Source organism: Prionailurus bengalensis, chromosome B1, assembly GCF_016509475.1.
Source record: "Prionailurus bengalensis isolate Pbe53 chromosome B1, Fcat_Pben_1.1_paternal_pri, whole genome shotgun sequence".
NCBI lineage: Eukaryota > Metazoa > Chordata > Mammalia > Carnivora > Felidae > Prionailurus > Prionailurus bengalensis.
This window is the reverse complement of record NC_057344.1, coordinates 38423718-38446229: the sequence shown is the minus strand read 5'-3', so window position 1 is coordinate 38446229 and position 22512 is coordinate 38423718. Positions and strand designations below refer to the sequence as shown.

The following is a 22512-nucleotide window of genomic DNA, read 5'->3' as shown; positions in this document are numbered from 1 at the left end:
AACAAACCACAAAAGATTCTTAATACTAGAGAACAAACTGAGTGTTGATGGGAGGAGGTGGGTGGGAGATGGGCTAGATGGGTGATGGGCATTAAAGAGGTGACTTGATGTGATGCACACTGGGTGTTGTATATAAGTGATGAATCACTGAATTCTACTCGTGAAACCAATATTGTGCTGTTATGTTTACCAAAATTTAAATTAAAAAAAAATGACTATTACAGATGAAAAAAAAGAAAGAAAAAAAGAAAGAAATGGAAGGAAAACTTCCAAACTCATTCAGTGAGGCCAGGATTACCTTGATTCCAAAACCAGAGACCCCACTAAAAAGGAGAATTATAGATCAACATCCCTGATGAAATTCTCAACAAGATGCTAGCAATACAAATTCTATACAGTACATAAAAAGAATTATCCACCACGATCAAGTGGGATTTATTCCTGGGCTACAGGTATGAGTCATTATCCACAAATCAGTCAGCATGATACACGAATCTCTGAGTTTCCATTATTTCTTACGGGGAAATCCACTTTGATATACAAATGCTTTGGATTACAAGCATGTTTCTGGAACAAATTATGCTCTCAAACCAAGGTTTTACTGTTTGTCAATGTACTCCTACATCATAGATTAAAATTGTTGGGATTTTTCACCTCTGAATTATCCAACTAGGTTTGAATTGCGAGGTTAAGTTGCCAGATTAATTATATAGTTACTTTAAGGTTTAAATTCTTCATCACCTGGCAACTACTTACTGATCTTGGATTTAGTAATTTTAATTTACAAAAATGTCATATGGAAAGAATTCAACTGGGAATTGTGATGATGTGTTGTACATGTTAATTTTTTACGTTTAACTCTTCTCGTGATCATCTAGGGTGACATGAATTCTGGAAGCAGGGGGAAACAACTCATTTTTTTTCTCATTGCCATGCCTTTTATGAAGAGTACAAATTGATAAGTCCTAAAGTAAGAACTTCACGAAGGAGGGAAATTCCTTTTGTCTGCTCTTAAAAAAAAAAGAAAAGAAAAGAAAAAGAAATTATGGTGTTATTATACAAATTGTATTTATCGCCTAGTTTAATCATTTCCTTTTCATTTACTTTATTCATTTATTTCTTATTGTACATGTGAAATTTATAATCAAGAATTTGGATGATATATATGTGAATGCAGAATAGTAAACAAAGCAGTCATATAACTTTAGGAATGCAAGAAAATTCCAATGTTTTTGTTTCATTTTTAAAATGTTGCCAGAGGGTTTGATGGTGTCTTTCATTATTATGAGGTGATAAAAATGTTGCCCCTAGTATGTAAATTCTTTGGCATAGGATCAACCATGTTGCATTGGTGCATGGTGCCTATAGTGACGCTGTTCAGGCAATAATTTCTCTATAGGAACATTTATTTGAATTACTACTTTGGATCAATAAGATTTTGAAAGAAGTTAGAACCTCTACTACTTTGGAGGGAAAAAGCATAGGCATATGCATTTTTTAGAATATCTTCAGATAGCTTTCAGAGAATTATTTCTTGGTGACATTGCTCGTCTCAAAAAGGAAAAAGAAAAACTAAGCAGAGAGACTTTTCATTCATTGTGACAGACGGGGAAATTAGCAGCATTACTGATTGGACAGGAAATAGAAAAGCCAAATTATCTGGGACTCTAAGTGCTTAACTGGTACTTTGCCTTTTGGATTATCTGTTAGGAAGCCTGTTCTCAACTTCATGACCGGTATATTTGATAAGGGGCTCTGAAAGTATTTGGTTTTATAACAAGGGGCCTGTTGTCAGTTTGTAAAGGTATACGTGAATACTAGCATGAGAAAGTTGGTAAGATGTGGCAGCAGAGGCACATTGGACTGTTTTGATGAATTAAAGTCATTCATCATAAGGGATTTTAAAAGCACTCTATGATTTTTTTATTGAAAAGTACTCTATGAATTATTTTCTGATGCTAAATAGCTTAATAAAATCCTGCAGGAGGAACAGCTGAAATCTCATGAAAGCAAACTGAAGCAGATTACCACTGAGCTGGCTGAACACCGCTCATATCCCCCGGATAAGAAAGTTAAAGCCAAGGAGATAGATGAATACAGACTGAAAGATCACTATCTGGAATTTGAGGTATGTTGAACCTAAATGTAATAAATGCCTATACCTAAGTTATTTTATGATTTTTTTCCATGAGACTTTTTTTTTTGGCTACTGCAACTATGGGAAGTATACCTTGACCCTGCCTCTAACTTGGGAGCTCTGGGCATGGTCTAGATCATGGTGGCCCCTCATGCTCAGGATTCTATTTAAGCATCAAACAAACATCAAAAAATAATGTTAGTTTATGTGCTTAAAAGCAAACAGCCTGCCTGGTTGGGATAATGTGTGCCTGCTGTGAGAAAAAACAATGCCAGAATGGGGCAGCTGCTTTCTATGTGTCTATATCTCTTCCAGCAGAGTTTGAGTCAAAAAAATAAAAAATAAAAATACAGTGGAGGAAATGAGCTATAGGGTGACATGAAGTATCTGTTATAGTCTGTGTTACTTTCTATCCTTCATCTCCTTCATTCTCATCTTATCATCCTGTTTCTTCCTAAAGCTTGAAACTTAGACTCATTTGAGCACCCTCCTCCTGGCCCCTGCAGCCCCCCAGTATCTAATCAGGAGCTAAATCCCAGTGCTCAGCCACTCTAGTGTTTCACTTCTGTCTCTTCCTTACCATAGGCAATTGCTCTTATACTTCCTCTGCTCAAGTCCTGGGTTTTTCATCTCTCACCTGAATGTGGTGGTAGCCTCCTGTGTCTCTTTAGTTCTCTTGTGACAGTTAGTTTTTCTTTTTTAATTTTTTTAATGTTTATTTATTTTTGAGAGAGAAAGAGAGCATGAGAGAGTGAGGGGCAAAGAGAGGGGGAACAGAATCTGAAGCAGGCTCCAGGCTCTGAGCTGTCAGCACAGAGCCTGACAACTAGTTTTCTAAGGCTTAACCCAGACAGTGGCATTCCTCTGTTTAGCAGCTGCCCTTGAGGTTCTCCTAAGACTCCCCCCAAAATTTATCTTATGAGTAAAGTCCTAATCCTTAATCTCAGAGGATTTGGGTTCCTTCTGTCTTTCTACCACACTGGTTTCTTTCCACAACAGCCTCCTTATGTGTTAGTCACATTTCTGCCTACTCTCTCCAAGTGTACTTTGTGCCTTTGTTCATCTACTTTCTTCTGCCCCAAATGCCCCTCCCCTCATCTTCATTCCTGAAAGTCCTGTTCAGCTTTCAAGATGCAGCTCAAATACCTCCTATGAAAAGACTACTCGGGGTGCCTGGGTGGTTCAGTCAGTTAAGCATCTGACTCTTGCTTTTCCCTCAGTTCAAGATCAAACAGTTCATGAGATCAAGACCCCGGGTCAGCCTATGTGCTGATAGTGCAGAGCTTGCTTGGGATTCTCTCTCTCTGTCTCTCTTCTCTCTGCCCTTCCCCTGCTCGCTCTCTCTCAAAATAAATAAACATTTATTTTTTTTAAAAAGTCAATTCTAAACTAATTAATTGGGTTTAATCTGTTACAGTCCTTGCCACAGTTGGTTTTATGTTAAAGTTTTTCAGTATGTCTTTGTATCTATGGTAGATTCCATAACACCTCCCCCTGTTCAAGATGGTGAGTTCTTGGGAATACAGAGACCTCAAGTTCATTTCTAATCTTTGCTGTATGCTTGCATATTGAATTGGATAGGATTTCATGGAAGCTTAAAAAAGTATCTCCCTGAGTTATAAAATTTCTGTTATAAGATGTGGCATTTTATCCAGTGCAGATCCATGTTCTAGCATTCTTTATGGCCAAGCAAGTTCTTGCTGTGGGCAGATGAAGAAAAGTCATTCTTTTAGTAAAGGTAAAAGTTTATTAGCAAAAACTGTAGAAGCCTCACCAGCAAAAGACTTGAAAAATATTTTGTAAAAAACAAAACAAAACAAAAAACTAAGGAGCTCATCTTTCCCCAGGTTTGTTCATTCTTGAGAAATGGGAGTTTCTCAGAAAGCAATCATAATTCTTCACACTTTGAGTGGCTTTCAGCTATGGGCCCTTTTATTTTCACACATACTAACTGAATTTCCCAACACCCTCACTCCCCTGTGTCTAGCACTCAACACCTTACTTTGAGCCCTTGACTTTAAAGGCTGAGAGTTTGTCCACAGGAGGTGGGGGTAGCTGCAAGATCATTGAAAAGTTGTCACTGCTAGAAGCACTCCATACTTTTTTTAAAGATTTTTTAACATTTATTCACTTTTGAGAGACAGAGTGTGAGTAGGGGAAGGGCAGAGAGAGGGAGACACAGAATCCAAAGCAGGCTTCAGGCTCTGAGCTATCAGCACAGAGCCTGACGTGGGACTCAAACCCACCAACTGCGAGATCATGACCTGAGTCAAAGTCAGACACTCAACCAACTGAGCCACTCAGGCGCCCCTGCACTCTATACTTTTGAACCTACTGTGGTGCCCCTTTTCAGAAAATGTAACCTAGCAAGAACCAGCATTTTCATTTCCTAACATGGAATTTAGACCAAGCTTTGTGGGGATCAGTCTTGCTTTCATTACATTGTCACCTCATGGAACCTGAAAATTGTATTACACAATCCCTGGCTCATCAAAATCATATTCATATGCTAATATGTCAGGCATATTGGATTGTCTCTCAAGTTGCATTAACCTATGTCTATCAGGAAAGTAGAAGAGTAGATGCTATCCAAAAAGGTGTTTATAAAATTAATTCTTTTTAAAAAGTGAATTATTAGTTTTCACTAACTTGTGGTAATATATCTTGTGGGGTACACTTTGCTATTGTTTCAGCCACCAGAATTTGTGTTGTGTGTGTGTTCGTGGAGATCTTTTGCATAGCATTAAGCATTCTGCTTCATAAGCAACATTTTCTTAGCAGACTGCTTCATTCCCTGAATGAATCTAATCTCATTCCCTGAATAGAGGGTATGAGAGTTTTTTATTGATCATTTTGTATATTTTGTTCACTTCTCTATCCTCAGGCTTCTGGAACATAGGTTCCAACAAATGTATATTTGTTGAATGAATGCATGGAATTTTATTATTATATATAAAAGATAACATCAAAGAAAGTAGTTCTCTGAGACAGCTTAGTAGCTGCCCTGCAAACAAATCTGATAGGCAGGTAAGAACAGTGTCTGCAATTCAGTGTGAATCTCAAGTGGGCAGTGACAGGAAGGGGAGCTTTAATCCCATCTGCATCCTGTCACCAGTAAGAATAACAGGCAAAAATTAGCTCTTTCACCTACTCCTGTAATAGGGACCTCCCTGTGGTTTCAGACCATAGGAAATTCTTACAATTTTTATACTTGATAAGGAAAAATGCCTTTATTTTGTTAGAATGTTAAGCTTTTGGTGATTACACTGGGAGTTGTTCCTCCCTTTACACATTTCAGTTGTTTATATCCCAAGTTGCTTTGAGTACCAACAGTCTTCATTGTAGGCCAAATTCATAGCTCTTTCTGTGCCTTCAAAGTCTGACTGACAGTAACTTATTAGAAATTATAGTAAATAAGTAGGTTCAGAGTGTGAGTTTTTTGTTGTTGTTTTGTTTTAAAGTCTATAAAAAGTCTACAGAGAACAAAGAGACTTCCATTTATCTTACTAGCTTTAGCCTATAAGAAAAAGATTCTCTTTTACTTAAAGCAGCGAACTACACTCAGAATGGGCTATAATTGACTACATCTGTGCCTGTCTCTCTGTTGACAGGGGGAAGAGAGGTTGTTTGTATTTGATTGGATTTGTACCTCCAAGCCATGACTGTTAATTTTTCAGAAGAGTTCACTTGGAACCTAAACTTACTTTTGAAAGATTGGTTAGACCTAACAAGTCTCTGTTAAGAAACTCATCATCATTTTCCAATTTCAAAAAATAAATATCAGAAATAGCCTCGCTTCTTTATAAATTAACTTATTTCTACTTAATTCAGTTCCCATTTCACTTCAAAATGTCTAAATTGATCTCCATGCTGCTGGTGCATTTGGAAATTTTTCAAGATATGGGACAGATGGATGATTTGTATTAGATATAAAAACTTGATAGCTTGGTAGTTAGCCCCATACATTTGGCTTTGTTTCTTTAGCTTTAAAAACAATGGCAATTAGAAAGTGTAGATACTGTTTACTCCCAGTATTTCATGTAACAAGATGTTTTCAACAGCTCAAATAATTCATCCTTAAGCCTAAGTAGGGAAAGGGAGACTGTGTAGCAGCCCAAACTGTTTAAAAACATGACTGGGCTGTATGAGATTTACAGAAGAGGAATTATTTAGGGCCAGGTTAATAGAGGTTTCTGAGGTTCATTTTAGAGCCAGGTGGAAACTTGGTGGCCAATACAATGCCAATGAATTTAATGTAGCCAACAGACCTAATGTCAGCAGTTTTGTTTGACCAGCACAGTGCTATATTTGTTTTCGTTCTAATTTATATGCACTCAGAGAGGATCAGCAGTCTCTTCTCCACTACTCCCTATTATATCACATCCGGTAGGTTTCCACATTATGTGTTGGCCCAGCCCCTGAATGCATTTGAGTTTGCCATCCCTAGTATAATAGGTGCAGCCAGTTGTATATGCTTTGTGTCTTAGTTAAATCTTTGAACATGGGCGTTGGACTCAGCAATCCCTTCATGTTTAGAAAGTGGATACTTCCAGGTGTCTGTTTTCAGGTTCTAATCTAGCAAATAAAAAATTCCACTTCCCTGATGGCTCAAGCCAAATGCAAAATAATGTCCCCTTGGCTTAATGAGCTAGAATTCAGTAAGTTTTCTCTCCTCAATTGCAACCTAGAGTAGCATATACTTATGGCTTAAGACTGTTAGGACCCACACCAGCCACATGGCTAGGAAATTCCATTTTAGAAACAACAAATGTCCATTATAACAAGACATATAAGAAGCTTGGAACAGAATATTTTAAATCTAGAAAATCTAGGACATTCTTGAGACATGCTGCATCTTTTTCTGACTTTGTGATTTTTCTTGGCATGTTAAAAAAAGGCATGATTCTTTCTAAAATTGACATATTTGAGAATATGAGCAGTGTCATTAAACTCAACTCATGTTTAGAAGTGCCCATAATATAAATATCTAGTTGCAAACCCTCAGTGTTACTGTTGAGTTATTTGTTGCGTAGTGGCTGGGTGGTTTGAGATTTTTTTTTAAATAAATTCTCAGGTTGAAATTAGCTCGGTTTCCTCAGATTGCTCATTTTTAATTTGCCAACATTAGATAAGTAATTTTCACATTATGGACCACTTTTCTTCTCACAGGAGCAGTGCAAGGACATTTCTCAATGCAATGCCAACTGCCACAAGTCAAATCCACCCCTGGAACAAAAGGTCCAGGTTATTAATTTATAAGTGGCCTTGATCATATGAGCACAATAACAGCAGTTGTTACCCTTTTTCTCCCTAGTGAAATCAAGGGAGAAATTCCATTAACTTACTTAAAGAATATTAGTTGCAAGTCTCAGTCTTAGTAACTGAGTCTAGCCCAGAATGTAATGATGTCTCCTATACAGAAAACATCACAGAAGTGATGATATGTCAGGGTCTGAAAAGCTATATCGCAGGTTAATAGAATTCTTGAGGGAATTTAAGAATTTTATTTTATTTTTCTAGTGGGATACTGTTATGAGTCAAAAACTAGAGACCTAAGATCAGCAGTTTTCTAGGCATTCAAATCTAGTTAACAATAGAGACATAATTCTTGGAATGCCATTTGGAATTGCATTTTTATGACATGATGTAAGAGGGCTAAGAAGCTCTGAATTTTAATCTGTAAATGATGATGTATGCTTTTGAAGGGAGAAGCTTAGCAACAGGATCCTTTGAATCACATTTTTAAAAGATGATGAAAACAACTAGGGTCATACCTGAGAATAAACAGCCAACCATCTGACTTGAAATGACTCTCTGTCCCTGTATTTATTCCTCCACGTGCCTGAAATATCTGCTCTGGTAAGGATCACTGCTTTGAGTTAATGTATTATCTGCAGCGTAAGGGCAAATGCAGTGATAAAATAGTAAAATTGGGAAAAGGACTGGCTGGGAGTTAGGAGGCTGTGTTAATATTATCCTTGATGTGTTTGTTATACATTTATCCTCTATAAGTATTACACATTTATAGCTCGGTTTCCTGGCTATAAGAATGAAATGAAATTAACCTAAAGTTCCCTTCCAACTCTGCTTGTTTGAGGAGAGTGACATATTAACACCAATTAGTTTGTTAGATTAACTCATTTTCTTGAAGACCCCCAAGAGTGTTAAATGTAGAACAAAAATATTTCAATTTGGGGATTTCAGGAGATCTAGACCAGTACTATGCAATAGAGATATAATGCAAATCACATATGTAATCTTAAATTCTATAATAGCTGCATTTAAAAATTAAGAGAAACACGTGGAATCAATGTATCCAAAATAGTATCATTTTAACATGTAATCAGTGTAAAATATTAAGATATTTTACATTCTTTTTTCTTACTAAGTCATCAGAATTTAGTGTATATTTTCTACTTATGACATACCTCAATGCAGATTGACCACATTTCACATGTTCTGTAGCTACCTGAGGCTAGTGGCTACTGTACTGGTTAGCATATATATTGACCATGCAAACTGCTTAAAAGTCAGTTAGGAATTAGGAGGTCTGATAACAGGCCCAGGTAGATATTATGCTTAATTTAAGAAGTGGAAAATGAGCTGATAGGCAGCTATTGTGCACCTATAAAGCTTTACAATGGTTTGCACATGGTGTCCATTTGGATTTAGCACTTGCCTATTGCTGTACCAGTAGTTTAATATTTTGATTATTACTGCTGGTTGGGGATACAATAAAGAGGAGGCCCACCTGGTATGAATGATGTTGCCTATAGCCTTGTAGTGTCCTTTTTCATATCAGTAACTTTTGAGATAGGAGAAAACCAAATACATTTCCCTCATAAAGAAAGTTTTCATGAAAACAATGTAAATTGCCTCCTTTCTGGTTCCTGTAGACTTTTTGGTAAATGACCCTCCCCATTGCTTCTGTTAGTTTGCTGACTGCTGGTGCTGAATCCTTTCCTGGGCTAACCTCTGGAATCGGAACAATGAAATGGGGTGTGTATTTTGTTTTCCCTTTTTATTTTACCCAGAGTACTTTATCTCTGTCTAACTACATTAGATTTTTTTCCTAATATATTCTTTTTTTAATCCCCCCCAATTTACACCAAGTTAGCCAGCATACAGTGCAACAATTATTTCAGGAGTAGGCCCCCAACACCCCCAACTCTTTCAGCCCATCCCCCCTCCCACAACCCCTGCAGTAACATTCTGTTTGTTCTCCATATTTAAGAGTCTTTTTTTAACATTTATTTATTATTGAGAGACAGAGAGAGACAGAGCATGAGCAGGAGAGGGGCAGAGAGAGGAGGAGACACAGAATCCGAAACAGGCTCCAGGCTCTGAACTGTTAGCACAGAGCCTGACGCAGGGCTCGAACCCACAAACTGCAAGATCATGACCTGAGCCGAAGTCAGATGCTTAACCGACTGAGCCACCCAAGTGCCCCTAAGAGTCTCTTATGTTTTTGTCTGCCTCCCTGTTTTTATATTATTTTTGTCTCCCTTCCCTTATGTTCATCTGTTTTTGTCTCTTAAATTCCTCATATGAGTGAAGCCATATGATATTTGTCTTTCTCTGACTAATTTCACTTAGCTTAATACCCTCCAGTTCCATCCATGTAGTTGCAAATGGCAAGATTTCATTCTTTTTGATCACTGAGTAATACTCCATTGCGTGTGTGTGTGTGTGTGTGTGTGTGTGTGTGTGTGTGTGTGTATACCACATCTTCTTTATCCATTCATCCATTGATGGACATTTGGGCTCTTTCCATACTTTGGCTATTGTTGATAGTGTTGCTATAAACATTGGAGTGCACGTGTCCCTTCAAAACAGCACACTGGGATCCCTTAGATAAATACCTAGTAGTGCAATTGCTGGGTTGTAGGGTAGTTCTGTTTTTTTTAGTTTTTTGAGGAACCTCCATACTGTTTTCCAGAGTGGCTGCACCAGATTGCATTCCCACCAGCAGTGGAAAAGAGATCCTGTTTTTCTGCATCTTCATCAGTATCTGTTGTTGACTGAGTTGTTCATTTTAGCCATTCTGACTGGTGTGAGGTGGTATCTCATTGTGGTTTTAATTTGTACTTCCCTTATGATGAATGATGTTGGGCGGTTTTTCATGTGTCAGTTGGCCATCTGGGTGTCTTCTTTAGAGAAGTGTCCATTCATGCTTTTTGCCCATTTCTTCACTGGATTCTTTGTTTTTTTGGGTGTTGAGTTTGATAAGTTCTTTGTAGATTTTGGATACTAACCCTTTATCTGATATGTCATTTGTAAATATCTTCTCCCATTCTGTCGGTTGCCTTTTAGTTTTGCTGATTGTTTCCTTCGCTGTGCAGAAGCTTTTTATTTTGATGAGGTCCCAATAGTTCAATTTTGCTTTTGTTTCCCTTGCCTCTGGAGACGTTTGAGTAAGAAGTTGCTGCAGCCAAGATCAAAGAGGTCTTTGCCTGCTTTCTCTTCGAGGATTTTGATGGCTTCTTGTCTTAGATTTCGGTCTTTCATCCATTTTGAGTTTGTTTTTGTGTATGGTGTAAGAAAGTGGTCCAGGTTCATTCTTCTGCATGTCGCTGTCGAGTTTTCCCAGTACCACTTGCTGAAGAGACTGTCTTTATTCCATTGGATATTCTTTCCTGCTTTGTCAAAGATTAGTTGGCCATACATTTATGGGTCCATTTCTGGGTTCTCTATTCTGTTCCATTGATCTGAGTGTCTTTGTTCCAGTATGTACTGTCTTGGTGATTACAGCTTTGTAACCCAGTTTGAAGTCCGGGATTGTGATGCCTCCTGCTTTGGTTTTCTGTTTCAAGATTGCTTTGACGATTCAGGGTCTTTTCTGGTTCCATACACATTTTAGGGTTGTTTGTTCTAGCTCTGTGAAGAATGCTGGTATTATTTTGATAGGGATTACATTCAATATGTAGATTGCTTTGGGTAGTATCGACAGTTTAACAATATTTGTTCTTCCTCTCTAGGAGCATGGAATCTTTTTCCATTTTTTTGTGTCTTCAATTTCTTTCATAAGCTTTCTATAGTTTTCAGTGTATAGATTTTTCACTTCTTTGGTTAGATTTATTCCTAGGTATTTTAGGGGTTTTGGTGCAGTTGTAAGTGCGACCGATTCCTTGATTTCTCTTTCTGTTGCTTTATTATTGGTGTATACGAATGCAACCTGTGCATTGATTTTATATCCTGCAACTTTGCTGCTTTCACCGATCAGTTCTAGCAGTTTTTAGGTGGAATCTTTTGGGTTTTCCATATAGAGTATCATGTCATCTGTGAAGAGTGAAAGTTTGACCTCCCCCTGCTGACTTGGATGCCTTTTATTTCTTTGTATTGTCTGATTGCTGAGGCTAAGACTTCCAATACTGTGTTGAACAACAGTGGCGAGAGTGGACACCCCTGTTTTGTTCCTGACCTTAGGGGGAAAGCTCTCAGTTTTTCCCCATTGAGGATGATATTAGCATTGGGTCTTTCATATATAGCCTTTATGATCTCGAGGTATGATCCTTTTATCCCTACTTTCTTGAGGATTTTTATCAAGGAAGGATGCTGTATTTTGTCAAATGCTGTCTCTGCACCTATTGAGAGGATCATATGGTTCTTGTCCTCTCTTATACTGATGTGATCAATTATATTGATTGTTTTGCAGATATTGAACTAGCCCTGCATCCCAGGTATAAATACCCCTTGGTCGTGGTGAATAATTTTTTTAATGTGTTGTTGGATCCAGTTGGCTAATATCTTGTTCAGGACTTTTGCATCCATGTTCATCAGGGAAATTGGTCTATTGTTCTGCTTTTTAGTGGGGTCTCTGGTTTTGGAATCAAAGTAATGCTGACTTCATAGAAAGAGTTTGGAGGTTTTCCTTCCATTTCTATTTTTTGGAACAGCTCTTTCAAGAGAATAGGTGTTAACTCTTCCTTAAGGTTTGGTAGAATTCCCCTGGGAAACCATCTGACCCTGGAGTCTTGTTTTTTGGGGAGCTTTTTGATTACTAATTCTGTTCCTTTACTGGTATGGTCTGTTCAAATTTTCCATTTCTTCCTGTTTCCGTTTTGGTAGTGTCTATGTTTCTAGGAATTTGTCCATTTCTTCCAAATTGCCCATTTGATTTGCGTATAATTGCTGGTAATATTTTCTTATTATTGTTTGTATTTCTGCTGTGTTAGTTGTGATCTCTTCTGTTTCATTCTTGATTTTATTTGGGTCCTTCCTTTTTCTTATCACTTTTGTTAATTCTTTCAAAGAACCAGCTTCTGGTTTAATCTGTTCTGTGTTTGTTTGTTTTTTTATTTTGATAGCTTTGATTTCTACTCTAATCTTTATTATTTCCTGTCTTGTGCTGTGTTTTGGGTTTTATTTGCTGTTCTTTTTCAAGCTCTTCAAGGTGTAAGGTTACGTTGTGTATCTGAGACCATTCTTCCTTACTTAGGAAGGCCTGAATGGTTGTACACTTCCCTCTTATGATATGTTGGCTGTGTCCCAGAGGTTTTGGGCTGTGGTGTTATCATTTTCCTTGGCTTCCATGCACTTTTTAATTTCCTCTTTAATTCTTGGTTAGCCTATTCATTCTTTACTAGGATGTGCTTTAGTTTCCAAGTATTTTTTGTCTTTCCAAATTTTTTCTTGTGGTTAATTTCCAGCTTCATAGCATTGTGGTCTGAAAATATGCATGGTGTGATCTCGATCTTTTTGTCCTTGTTGAGGGCTGTTTTGTGTCCCAGTATGTGGTCTATTCTGGAGAACATGCCATGTGCACTGGAAAAGAATGTATATTCTGCTACTTTAGGATGAAGTGTTCTGAATATATCTGTTAAGTCCATCTGGTCCCATGTGTCACTCAAAGCCATTGTTTCCTTGTTGATTTTCTGATTAGATGATCTGTCCATTGCTGTGAGTGGGGTGTTGAAGTCTCCCACTATTATGGTTATTATCAATGAGTTTCTTTATGTTTGTGATTAATTGATTTATATATTTGGGTGCTTCACATTTGGAGCATAAATGTTTATAATTGTTAGGTCTTCTTGGTGGATAGACCCCATAATTATTATATAATGCCCTTCTTTATCTCTTGTTACAGTCTTTATTTTAAATTCTAGATTGTCTGATATAAGTATGGCTATTCCGGCTTTCTTTTGTCGACAATTAGCATGATAGATGGTTCTCCATCTCCTTACTTTCAATCTGAAGGTGTCTTTAGGTCCAAAGTGGGTATCTTGTAAACAGCATATAGGTGGATCTTTTCTCCTTACCCATTCTGTTACTCCATGTCTTTTGATTGTATTATTTAGTCCATCGACCTTTAGAGTGAGTACTGAAAGATATGAATTTATTGCCATTATGTTGCTTGTAGAGTTGGAGTTTCTGGTGGTGTTCTCTGGTCCTTTCTAGTCTTTGTTGCTTTTTTATGTATGTATGTATGTATGTATGTATGTCTTTTCTCCCCTCAGAGAGTCCCCCTTATATATTCTTGTAGGGCTGGTTTAGTGGTCACAAACTCCTTTAATTTTTGTCTGGGAAACTTTTAATCCCTCCTCTTATTTTGAATGACAGTCTTGCTGGATAAAGAATTCTTGCTGCATTTTTTTCCAATTTAGTACATTAAATATAATCTGCCACTCCTTTCTGGCCTGCCAAGTTTCTGTGGATAGGTCTGCTGCAAACCTGATTTGTCTTCCCTTGTAGGTTAAGGACTTTTTTCCCCTTGCTGCTTTCATGAATCTCTCCTTGACTGAGTATTTTGTGAATTTGACTATGATATGCCTTGTTGATGATCAGTTTTTGGTGAATCTAATGGGAGTCCTCTGTGCTTCCTGGATTTTTATATCTGTGTCTTTCCCCAAGTTAGGAAAGTTTTCTGCTATGATTTGCTCACATAACCCTTCTACTCCTTTTTCTGTGTCTTCATCTTCTGGGACCCCTATGATTCTAACGTTGTTCTTTTTTAAGGAGTCACTGATTTCTCTAATTCTTAAATTGTGCTCTTTTGCATTAGTCTCCCTCTTTTTTTCAGTTTCATTATTCTCTGTGAGGTTGTCCTCTTTATCGCTGATTCGCTGCTCTGCCTCATCCATCCTTGCTGCTGTGGCAACCATTTGAGATTGCAGCTCAGTTATAACATTTTTTATTTCATCCTGACTAGCTTTTACTTCTTTTATCTCCACAGAAAGTGTCTAATCTATTTTAGACCCCAGCTAGTATTCTTATTATTATGATTCTAAATTCTGGTTCAGACATCTTCTTGTATCTGTGTTGGTTAAGTCCCTGGCTATCGTTTATTCCTGCTTTTTCTTTTGGGGTGAATTCATGAATTTCATCATTTTGAAGGAAGAAAAGGAATTAATGAGGTAGAAAAATTAAAATAAAAATATTAAAATTAAAAAATTAAAAACACACACAAAAATCAAATAAATGATGCTAGCTCATAGGTGTGTTTTTGTCTGGGTGTTGACAGGGGCTTGATTAGAGAGAAATGTGGGGAGGGGAAGGAAATCATTTGAAAATTTGAAAAAATGAATACAATGAAATAGAATAAAATGAAATGATGGAAGTAAAATAGAATTTGAAAAATTTACAAAAATAAAAAATATATAGCATAAAAAAATTAAAAGTATTTTTAATAAAAATTGAAAATAAAAATATTTTTTTCTTTCTGTGTTCAAGAAGAAGAAAAGAAATGAAAAAGAGAAAATAAAATTGAATAGATGGACCAGTGAGCAGACTGAAATAAGATTGAAATTACTTCATTTTCCCCTAGAAGTCAAACTATGAAGCGCTTTATAATCCATTAACTAAGCAGGCAGAGAGACTTTTGGTGTTCCTGAAGAGCGAGGTTGGCCCAGTTGGGTGGGACTTAGTGTAATGGCTCTGTTCCCCACTAGATGGCGCTGCTTAGCTTACTGGGGTGGATTGTTGTGGCGCTTGTAGATGTGTATGTGGATGTGCAGGAAGGGTGAAAATGGCATCACCCAGGTACCCAGTCTCTGCTATCAGAACTCTGTTCTCCCCAATCAGCAATCGTGCACCTGTCTTTTGTCTCCAGCTTCTGTCCACTCCCCGCTTTTACACTGTCCCTGAGCAAGCCCCAGGCAACACCTCCCTCCTGAGTTTTATCTCAGATGTGGCTGTTTTCCCAACCCCTTACTCCTGAGGGACTGCAGCTTTGACCTATTCTGCCCCTCTGTGGGAGGGTCTCACTGAGTAATGGATGGGTGCCAGCCATACCCAGGAGCATTTGCGGGACCGTGCTGCTGCCGATGCCCAGAGACTGTGGCTGGGTGCCAGCCCACCCCAGAAAAAGTTCACGTGATCATGTGGCAGCAGCACTTCAGGGATTATGGAAAATCACAACACACATCTGGCACCAGGCTTTACCCTTAACGACCTTGTTCCAGTACCAGTGAATGTGGTTGTTTTCCCAGGTCCACTGGTGCCTTTACCTGGTCGGGGAGGGTGGGGGCACACAGACTCTACCAGATGTCTTCCCAGCAGGGGAACTGACTCTCCCCATGTGGCCTGAAGACCCCCAGACTTTACCCTGCTCCTGAGGATTTTTCCTTCTCACCAGAGCACCACCAGGTATCGAACTGCAGAGTTTCAGTCTTTGCACCCCCCCTATTCATAGAGTCTTAATGAAATTTAAACCCTCTCCTTTATCCTTTCTCCCTTTTTAGTTCAGTCCTTGCAGCTGTTTCCACTTTTCCACTTTCTCTCCAGCTGCTTTTTGTGGGGGGGATTTCCCATATTCTCCCCCCAACTCTGTCCTCTCTTCACATGCAAAAACAACTCCCTGCCCTCTGCGGCTTCACTCTACCCCCAGTTCACCTCTCCCCACCACATACCTGCTGATTTCTGTGGTTCAGATTGTGCAGATTGTTGGCTTAATCCTCAAATCAGTTTTCTAGGTGTGCAGGATGGTTTAGTGTTGATCTGGCTGTATTTCATGAACGCGAGATGCAAGAAAAACTTCCATGCTGTTCTGCCAACTTGGCTCCTCCTTCCTAACATATTCTAGAAGAATATGTATGATTTTGATGTAAGAGTTTTAAATTTTAAGTTGTTGATCTGAGATGAAGTGTCTTTTAAGTTGGGGTGCTGGACAGGCTATTGAGATTGTGTAGGTGTTTCTAGTTAAAAATTACTCAATAGACTTACAATGAAAATATAAACTGTTCTTTAATTTTTTCTGGAAATATTAGGAAAAAAACCATATGCAAGCCAAGAGATGTTTGCTATAGGAATTTTCAGCACAGCATTCTTTGGAAGACTAGAAATTGGCTCTATTTGTGTCATAGACATTTTTCAGGAACACTCAATAATTTGTCTACTTATGTTCCTCCTTGAGGTTCTGCTCACACACACAGCAAGGAATGTGCAAGGTGCTTTCATAGCAGGTTTCTTCCCTGACCATGTCTGGCCTTTGGCAAAATTGTGAAATAAGTAAACCATGGCTGGTTTTCCCATTTGCCTTTAGTGTCCTATTCCCCGTTTTCTGGTTCACCTTTTCCTCCCAAGAATCAGTATTGTGTCTTCTTTCATATATGTTGTTTCTAAGTAGCTGTCACCTATTTAGAGAATCCTGGAAGGTTTACAGCTGGAAAGTGGCCCCACCCCCTCATTCTGCCTATGTGGAACCTGAGACCTGGAGGGAGCAAGGGACTTAGACAAGGTATGGTTGCTTGGTGTTCTGACTCCACTGGTTGGAAGATGTTTTATCAAGACAAGCTCAAAATTGGACACAGAACCAGTAAGATGGTAGCTTATGGTACTTCCCATTTAAAGGGACATTTGAACTGAGAATACAGAATGTGTAAAACCACTTTAAGCTCAAAAGGCAATTAATAAATCTCAGGGCTGAAATGTCATGGAAGATTAGTGGGGAAGGTATTTTAAAGCCAAAGTCTTTCAAAGCCTCCTCAAACCTACTTTAAATGTTTCCTGGAAAGACTGACCTTGTTTCTCTATGACCCTTTTTGGAGCTGTGAGTCTGGCAAACAAGTTGTAGTGAAGACTCTGGGAATGTGCTGCTGAGGGTTACCTTGTATGACTTTAGGGAATTCCAATATAAGCAGAAGTATAAACAAAATATAAACCAAAAGACTAACAGCATGACTTATAAAAATGTCACCATAACAGACTAAACTTTTGTTTTAGATGTGAACTCCTTATGGAAAAGTTTGGTGAGGGACAAGAGGGACAAACTTTTCCTTTAATGTTTTTATTTATTTTAGAGACAATGAGAAAGCACAAGTTACAGAGGGGCAGAGGGAGAGCGAGACAGGATCCAAAGTGGGCTCGGAGCTGACAGCACAGAGCCGATGCGGGGCTCAAACTTACAAACTCTAAGATCATGACCTGAGCTGAAGTCAGATGCTGAGCCAACTAAGCCACCCAGGCATCCCAAGAGACAAACTTTTATTCCACAAGAGTTAAATTTAATTATTTGTCCAGATAAATCTCTAGCTCAAATTACTTACCTTGAGTTTGTAGAAATTTGACATCATATCCCTGTGTTTCAAAAGAAAATATCTTTTCCATTTTTTTAAAGCAAACATTTTAATATTTTTTAACTTTTTAATTTCATTTTTGAGAGACAGAGCATGAATGGGGGAAGAGCAGAGAAAGAGGGAGAGACAGAATCTGAAGCAGGCTCCAGGCTCTGAGCTGTCAGCACAGAGCTTGATGCAGGGCTCAAACCCATGTGCTGTGAGATCATGACCTGAGCCCAAGTCAGGCACTTAACCGACTGAGCGACCCAGGCACCCCTAAAGCAAACATTTTAATCCCATTAACCCGGAGTGAATTTTCTTTTACAGTTAACTTTATACTTGTCTGCTGTCAAATCCCTCACACAAGGCCAAGTTGTGTAGAGCCATTGGGAATTGGCATAACTGGAGCCCCCAGAGCCAGAAGGCTTGTGGATGACAGTTCTCTGTGGGATTGCCCCATTGGTGGATTGGAACTAAACAATTGGATCTAAACACTTCTTAAATATTCCACAGAGAAAATAAAATGTGTACTATTTTCTAAGTAAGTTTTTGGGCTTTTAAATTAAGAATTTTGAGTTAAATTTTTTAAAAAGAGAAATCTGTGTACTAATACAGACTGAACTTATAGAAAGGGTTTGAGAGCTAGATAAACAAAGAAAGAGAGAGGTAGCAGTGTTTTAAAAATTATTTCTCAGCAGGAATCAAGGAATTAAGGTATATTCTCCTTAACAACCCAAGTGTTTTTCTTTTCCTCCAAAGATGGAGTTGTTGTCCTGCAAAAATAAAAAGCAGTACAGGGGATCCGCCCTCTCATTCCTGGAAGCCAGGTGGGCCCTGAGGAGGGCAGTAGCAGGACCAGAAGGTAGGAGAGGGTCCAATGATGGCCATTCAGCTCTCCTTTCTTTCTAAATGACCCACGGAAGAACTCTTTAGAAGCAGTGTATTAGGGCTGAGTTACCACCTGGCAAAGATGAAATGCCATAGGAATATCTGGGCTGGGAGGCCCAAGAGCAAAAGAATGGAGACAATGAAGCTCCATAAATCCAGTCCTTTTTGTCTATATTAAAGCCCTCTGACCTCTTCCACTTATTATTATATAAAAGCAAGCTTTTTGTTTTAAAATTTTTTGAAATAGAATTCACAAATTCCATTTAGAGAACAATAGAGCCAAACAGTAGACTGAAATGGAAAAATGGAATTCAAGTTTCCTCACATTTTCCCAGAAAGCCACAAATACAAACTATACAAATTGAAATGTGTGTATTTGCTATATTTAGGCAGTGGGTTACCACTACATGCTAAAGCCTAATATGGGAGTAACATAGGGAAAAAATTCTTTTAAAAATTTATTTTTTTAAAATGTTAAGTCCTAGCATAGCTTTCAGATAAGAACTTACAGAAAGCTGTCTTGAATGTAATTGCTGTCTTAAGTTAGCAGTTAGTAGTTGATGAGCCAGCTTTTCAAGGAGAAAGTCTCTTCAAATCAATTCTACCATAATTCCATAGAATGAAAAGTAGAGATGAACAGTATTTATTTGAAAAGCAGTTACTTCAAGAGTTCCTTCTTGCATTGTTTGCTTGTTTTTAGTTTTTAGTTTATTTGCTTTTCATTGTAAAAATCTAGTAGTGTTTTGCTATGTACGTGACATTATTGATTTTATCCTCATTTCATTTTTTTTTTTAATTTTTTTTTAACGTTTATTTATTTTTGGGACAGAGAGAGACAGAGCATGAACGGGGGAGGGGCGGAGAGAGAGGGAGACACAGAATCTGAAACAGGCTCCAGGCTCTGAGCCATCAGCCCAGAGCCTGATGCGGGGCTCGAACTCACGGACCGTGAGATCGTGACCTGGCTGAAGTCGGACGCTTAACCGACTGCGCCACCCAGGCGCCCCTATCCTCATTTCATTTTAAAATGGCCTTTTACCCTTCCTGCGTGAGAAAGGGAAATGTCAGGAGAAAATGTGTTCAGGATTTTATTGCTAGAGCAGTGAGGTCCGAATGTAAAAGGCAGTATTAAGTTAAAATTTCCAGCACAGTGTTATTTTCATTCAGATTGCTACTGCTGTATTCATGTATCAGAAATCAAAAGGAGACAGTGTACTGTTAAATGAAATCAATGGTATGCAGAGCTCAAGAGAAAATAAACTGTTTGATCAGATACATGTAAATTTATATGTGGATCTGATTAAACTTCTTTTCAAATAAAATCAATACTTGGGTTTTTGTTTTGTTTTGTTTTTGTTTCTTTTAGAAGGCAGTTAACATTCAACCTAAGCAACAGCTTGCTTCCCTTAGACATGATATTTTTCATTCCTCCCTAGTAGGCATTGCTGCTAGTGAAAAGGGATATTGTTTTCCACACACTGGGAAGTATTGTTATAGGTAATTAAAACCCAACTGTTTAGGGGCACCTGGGTGGCTCAGTTGTCTAAGCATCCAACTTCAGCTCAGGTCATGATCTTGTGGTCTGTGGGTTCGAGCCCCACATCAGGCTCTGTGCTGACATTTCAGAGCCTGGAACCTGCCTCAGATTCTGTGTTTCCCTCTCTCTCTCTGCCCCTCCCATGCTCGTGCTGTGTCTCTCTCACTCTCAAAAATGAATAAATGGTAAAAAAATTAAAAGACAAACTGTTTAATAAGCTAATATAGCAAACAATAAAAAAAAAGTCATCAGGAGGTTACAGACTGAAAAAAGAACTTTGTTTTTGTAGAAAAAGTAGCCATTAATCATATGAATTTTGTTTGGTTGTTGATGGTCACAGAAGTCTTCATGAAAATAGCAAATCTTAAGAATAAAATGAAAGGAGAGAGCTTACTGAATAGACAAAGTCACAAAAACAATGTGTAGATGCTTTTCTTTTTTTTTTTCAACATTTATTTATTTTGGGGACAGAGAGAGACAGAGCATGAACAGGGGAGGGGCAGAGAAAGAGGGAGACACAGAATCAGAAACAGGCTCCAGGCTCTGAGCCATCAGCCAAAAGCCTGACACGGGGCTCGAACTCACGGACCGCGAGATAATGACCTGGCTGAAGTGGGACGCTTAACCGACTGCACCACCCAGGCACCCCTAGATGCTTTTCTGTAGGGAGTAGCTATTGGACTTGTATTTGATAAAATCCCATCTCAAATTATTTTGATAGCTAATCTATTCACACTGTTGGAGAATTCCTAAGGACAGAAGCTGAGCATATTGCCTAGAAATTTCTTAGAAGTTATCTGAGAATGAATCAGCATAAACTAAGACAAAAATTTTAGTAACTTGGCCAAAGGCAGCAAACTGTCCCTGAGGTACATCTTCTTATTCTCAAAATTTCTTTGCCCTTCTTAATGAAAGAAACATACCTGAAAGTGCTACATAACAAAGAGTGAATAATAATTTAGGAAAATTAAAAAATGCCATACTTATTAGTTAGTGTCAGTGTCAGCAGCAGTCCACCTGACCCCAAGACTAGTCTTCACTGCCACAGGGCTTCTCACTCAGTTTTTGTATCCCATCTCATTTTTTTAGACTTTTTAAAACTTTTTTATTTGTTTGTTTTGAGAGAGAGCATGCACAAAAGCAGGGGAGGGGCAGAGAGAGAAGGAGAGAGAGAATCCCAGGCAGGCTCTTCACGCTGCCAGCACAGAGCCAGCCATAGGGCTCAGTGGATCATACAAACTATGAGATCATGACCTGAGCAGAAATCAAGTGTCGGACTCTTAACCAGTTGAGCCATCCAGGCACCCCATATATCCCATCTCATTTTCAACTTGCCCTACCTGAAGTATATTAACTCTTGCATAAGGATTACTTTGTGGCATGAAATTATATTAAAACATTCAGTTTTCTGTTCTTTCTTCCCTTTTTTACCATCTGGTTATGAACATTATGTCAGAGTGAGGGTATAAAATTTTAATATTGTTATTATTTACTGTCAACAGCAGATTCCCTCCTGTATTAATGTTGACAAGGATACTACTCTCAGACCTAGGGAGTCTAATTTCTTCATTTAGTATCAAAGTAGTTACCCACAGGTAAATATGATCCTGATATGTTATATGTAAGTTACATGTAAGAATGATCAGGCAGGAGAATTCAGATATAAATGACCATTGAAAACTCCTTATTTTTATAATGGATGCTTTTGTTAGAAGGTCAAAGTAGAAGCTGCTCTTCATGTCAGAATGAGATCTAGTAACTATCCAAATAAAGAACCACATAGTGATCCCATTTCTCACTTTATTTAGTGAGCTCAAAGTGGGTAGTAAAAATTGGGTCTTCATTTACTGCTATATGAGATGCTCAGAAAATATGTCTATGTTTTAAGAACCTCAAAAATATCACACAAACTATTTTTTTTTCTTTGCAGAGGGAGGGAAAGAGACAACCCCTGTTTTAAGCATAGCAACCTGCCTGCCATTGCACAGTGCAGGGTTTGCCCTGCATGTCAACATGACAGCCATGGTCAAGTAAATGTGGACATGGGGAGAATATGCACAAGTCTTCGCTGAGTAGAGGCTCATGAGTCTCAGTACTGCTCCACAGGGTCAGCCCTGTGCCTTAGTGTTTTTGTGGAAAACATGGGAATGGTAGAACACTGAAGATTTAAGTATGTCCCTAGGGGTTACTGACTTAGGAATTCATCAGACATCTACTTCTATGTTTATATACGTATCATTTTTATTTTTATAGGATTTTCCATATTAGGAGCTCAAAGTAAGTGAGATTTTATTGAGAAAATTTATTTTTTCATATTTATTCCCTCTTTCCATTCATACATTTAACATATATTCAGTGTATACTATGTGTTCTCTGTTCTGGAGATACATTAGTAAGCAAAGGCAAAGTCCTTACCCTCATGTGATTGCATTCTAGTACTGGCAGAAAAAAGATGA

General features: G+C 38.3%; 1 protein-coding gene across 4 annotated transcripts in view; it reads left to right on the top strand.

Annotated features, from left to right (window-relative positions):
• PSD3 (pleckstrin and Sec7 domain containing 3) overlaps positions 1-22512 on the top strand; it is a 674080-nt gene that overhangs the window by 616358 nt on the left and 35210 nt on the right. For 3 of the 4 annotated variants that reach the window (XM_043562534.1, XM_043562553.1, XM_043562562.1), the window contains one exon: positions 1985-2128. In XM_043562534.1, the coding sequence (XP_043418469.1) occupies positions 1985-2128 (144 nt within the window). Of the gene's footprint in view, positions 1-1984; positions 2129-9071; positions 9324-22512 lie in introns of those variants that run through there. The other variant, XM_043562543.1, reaches the window with a different exon arrangement.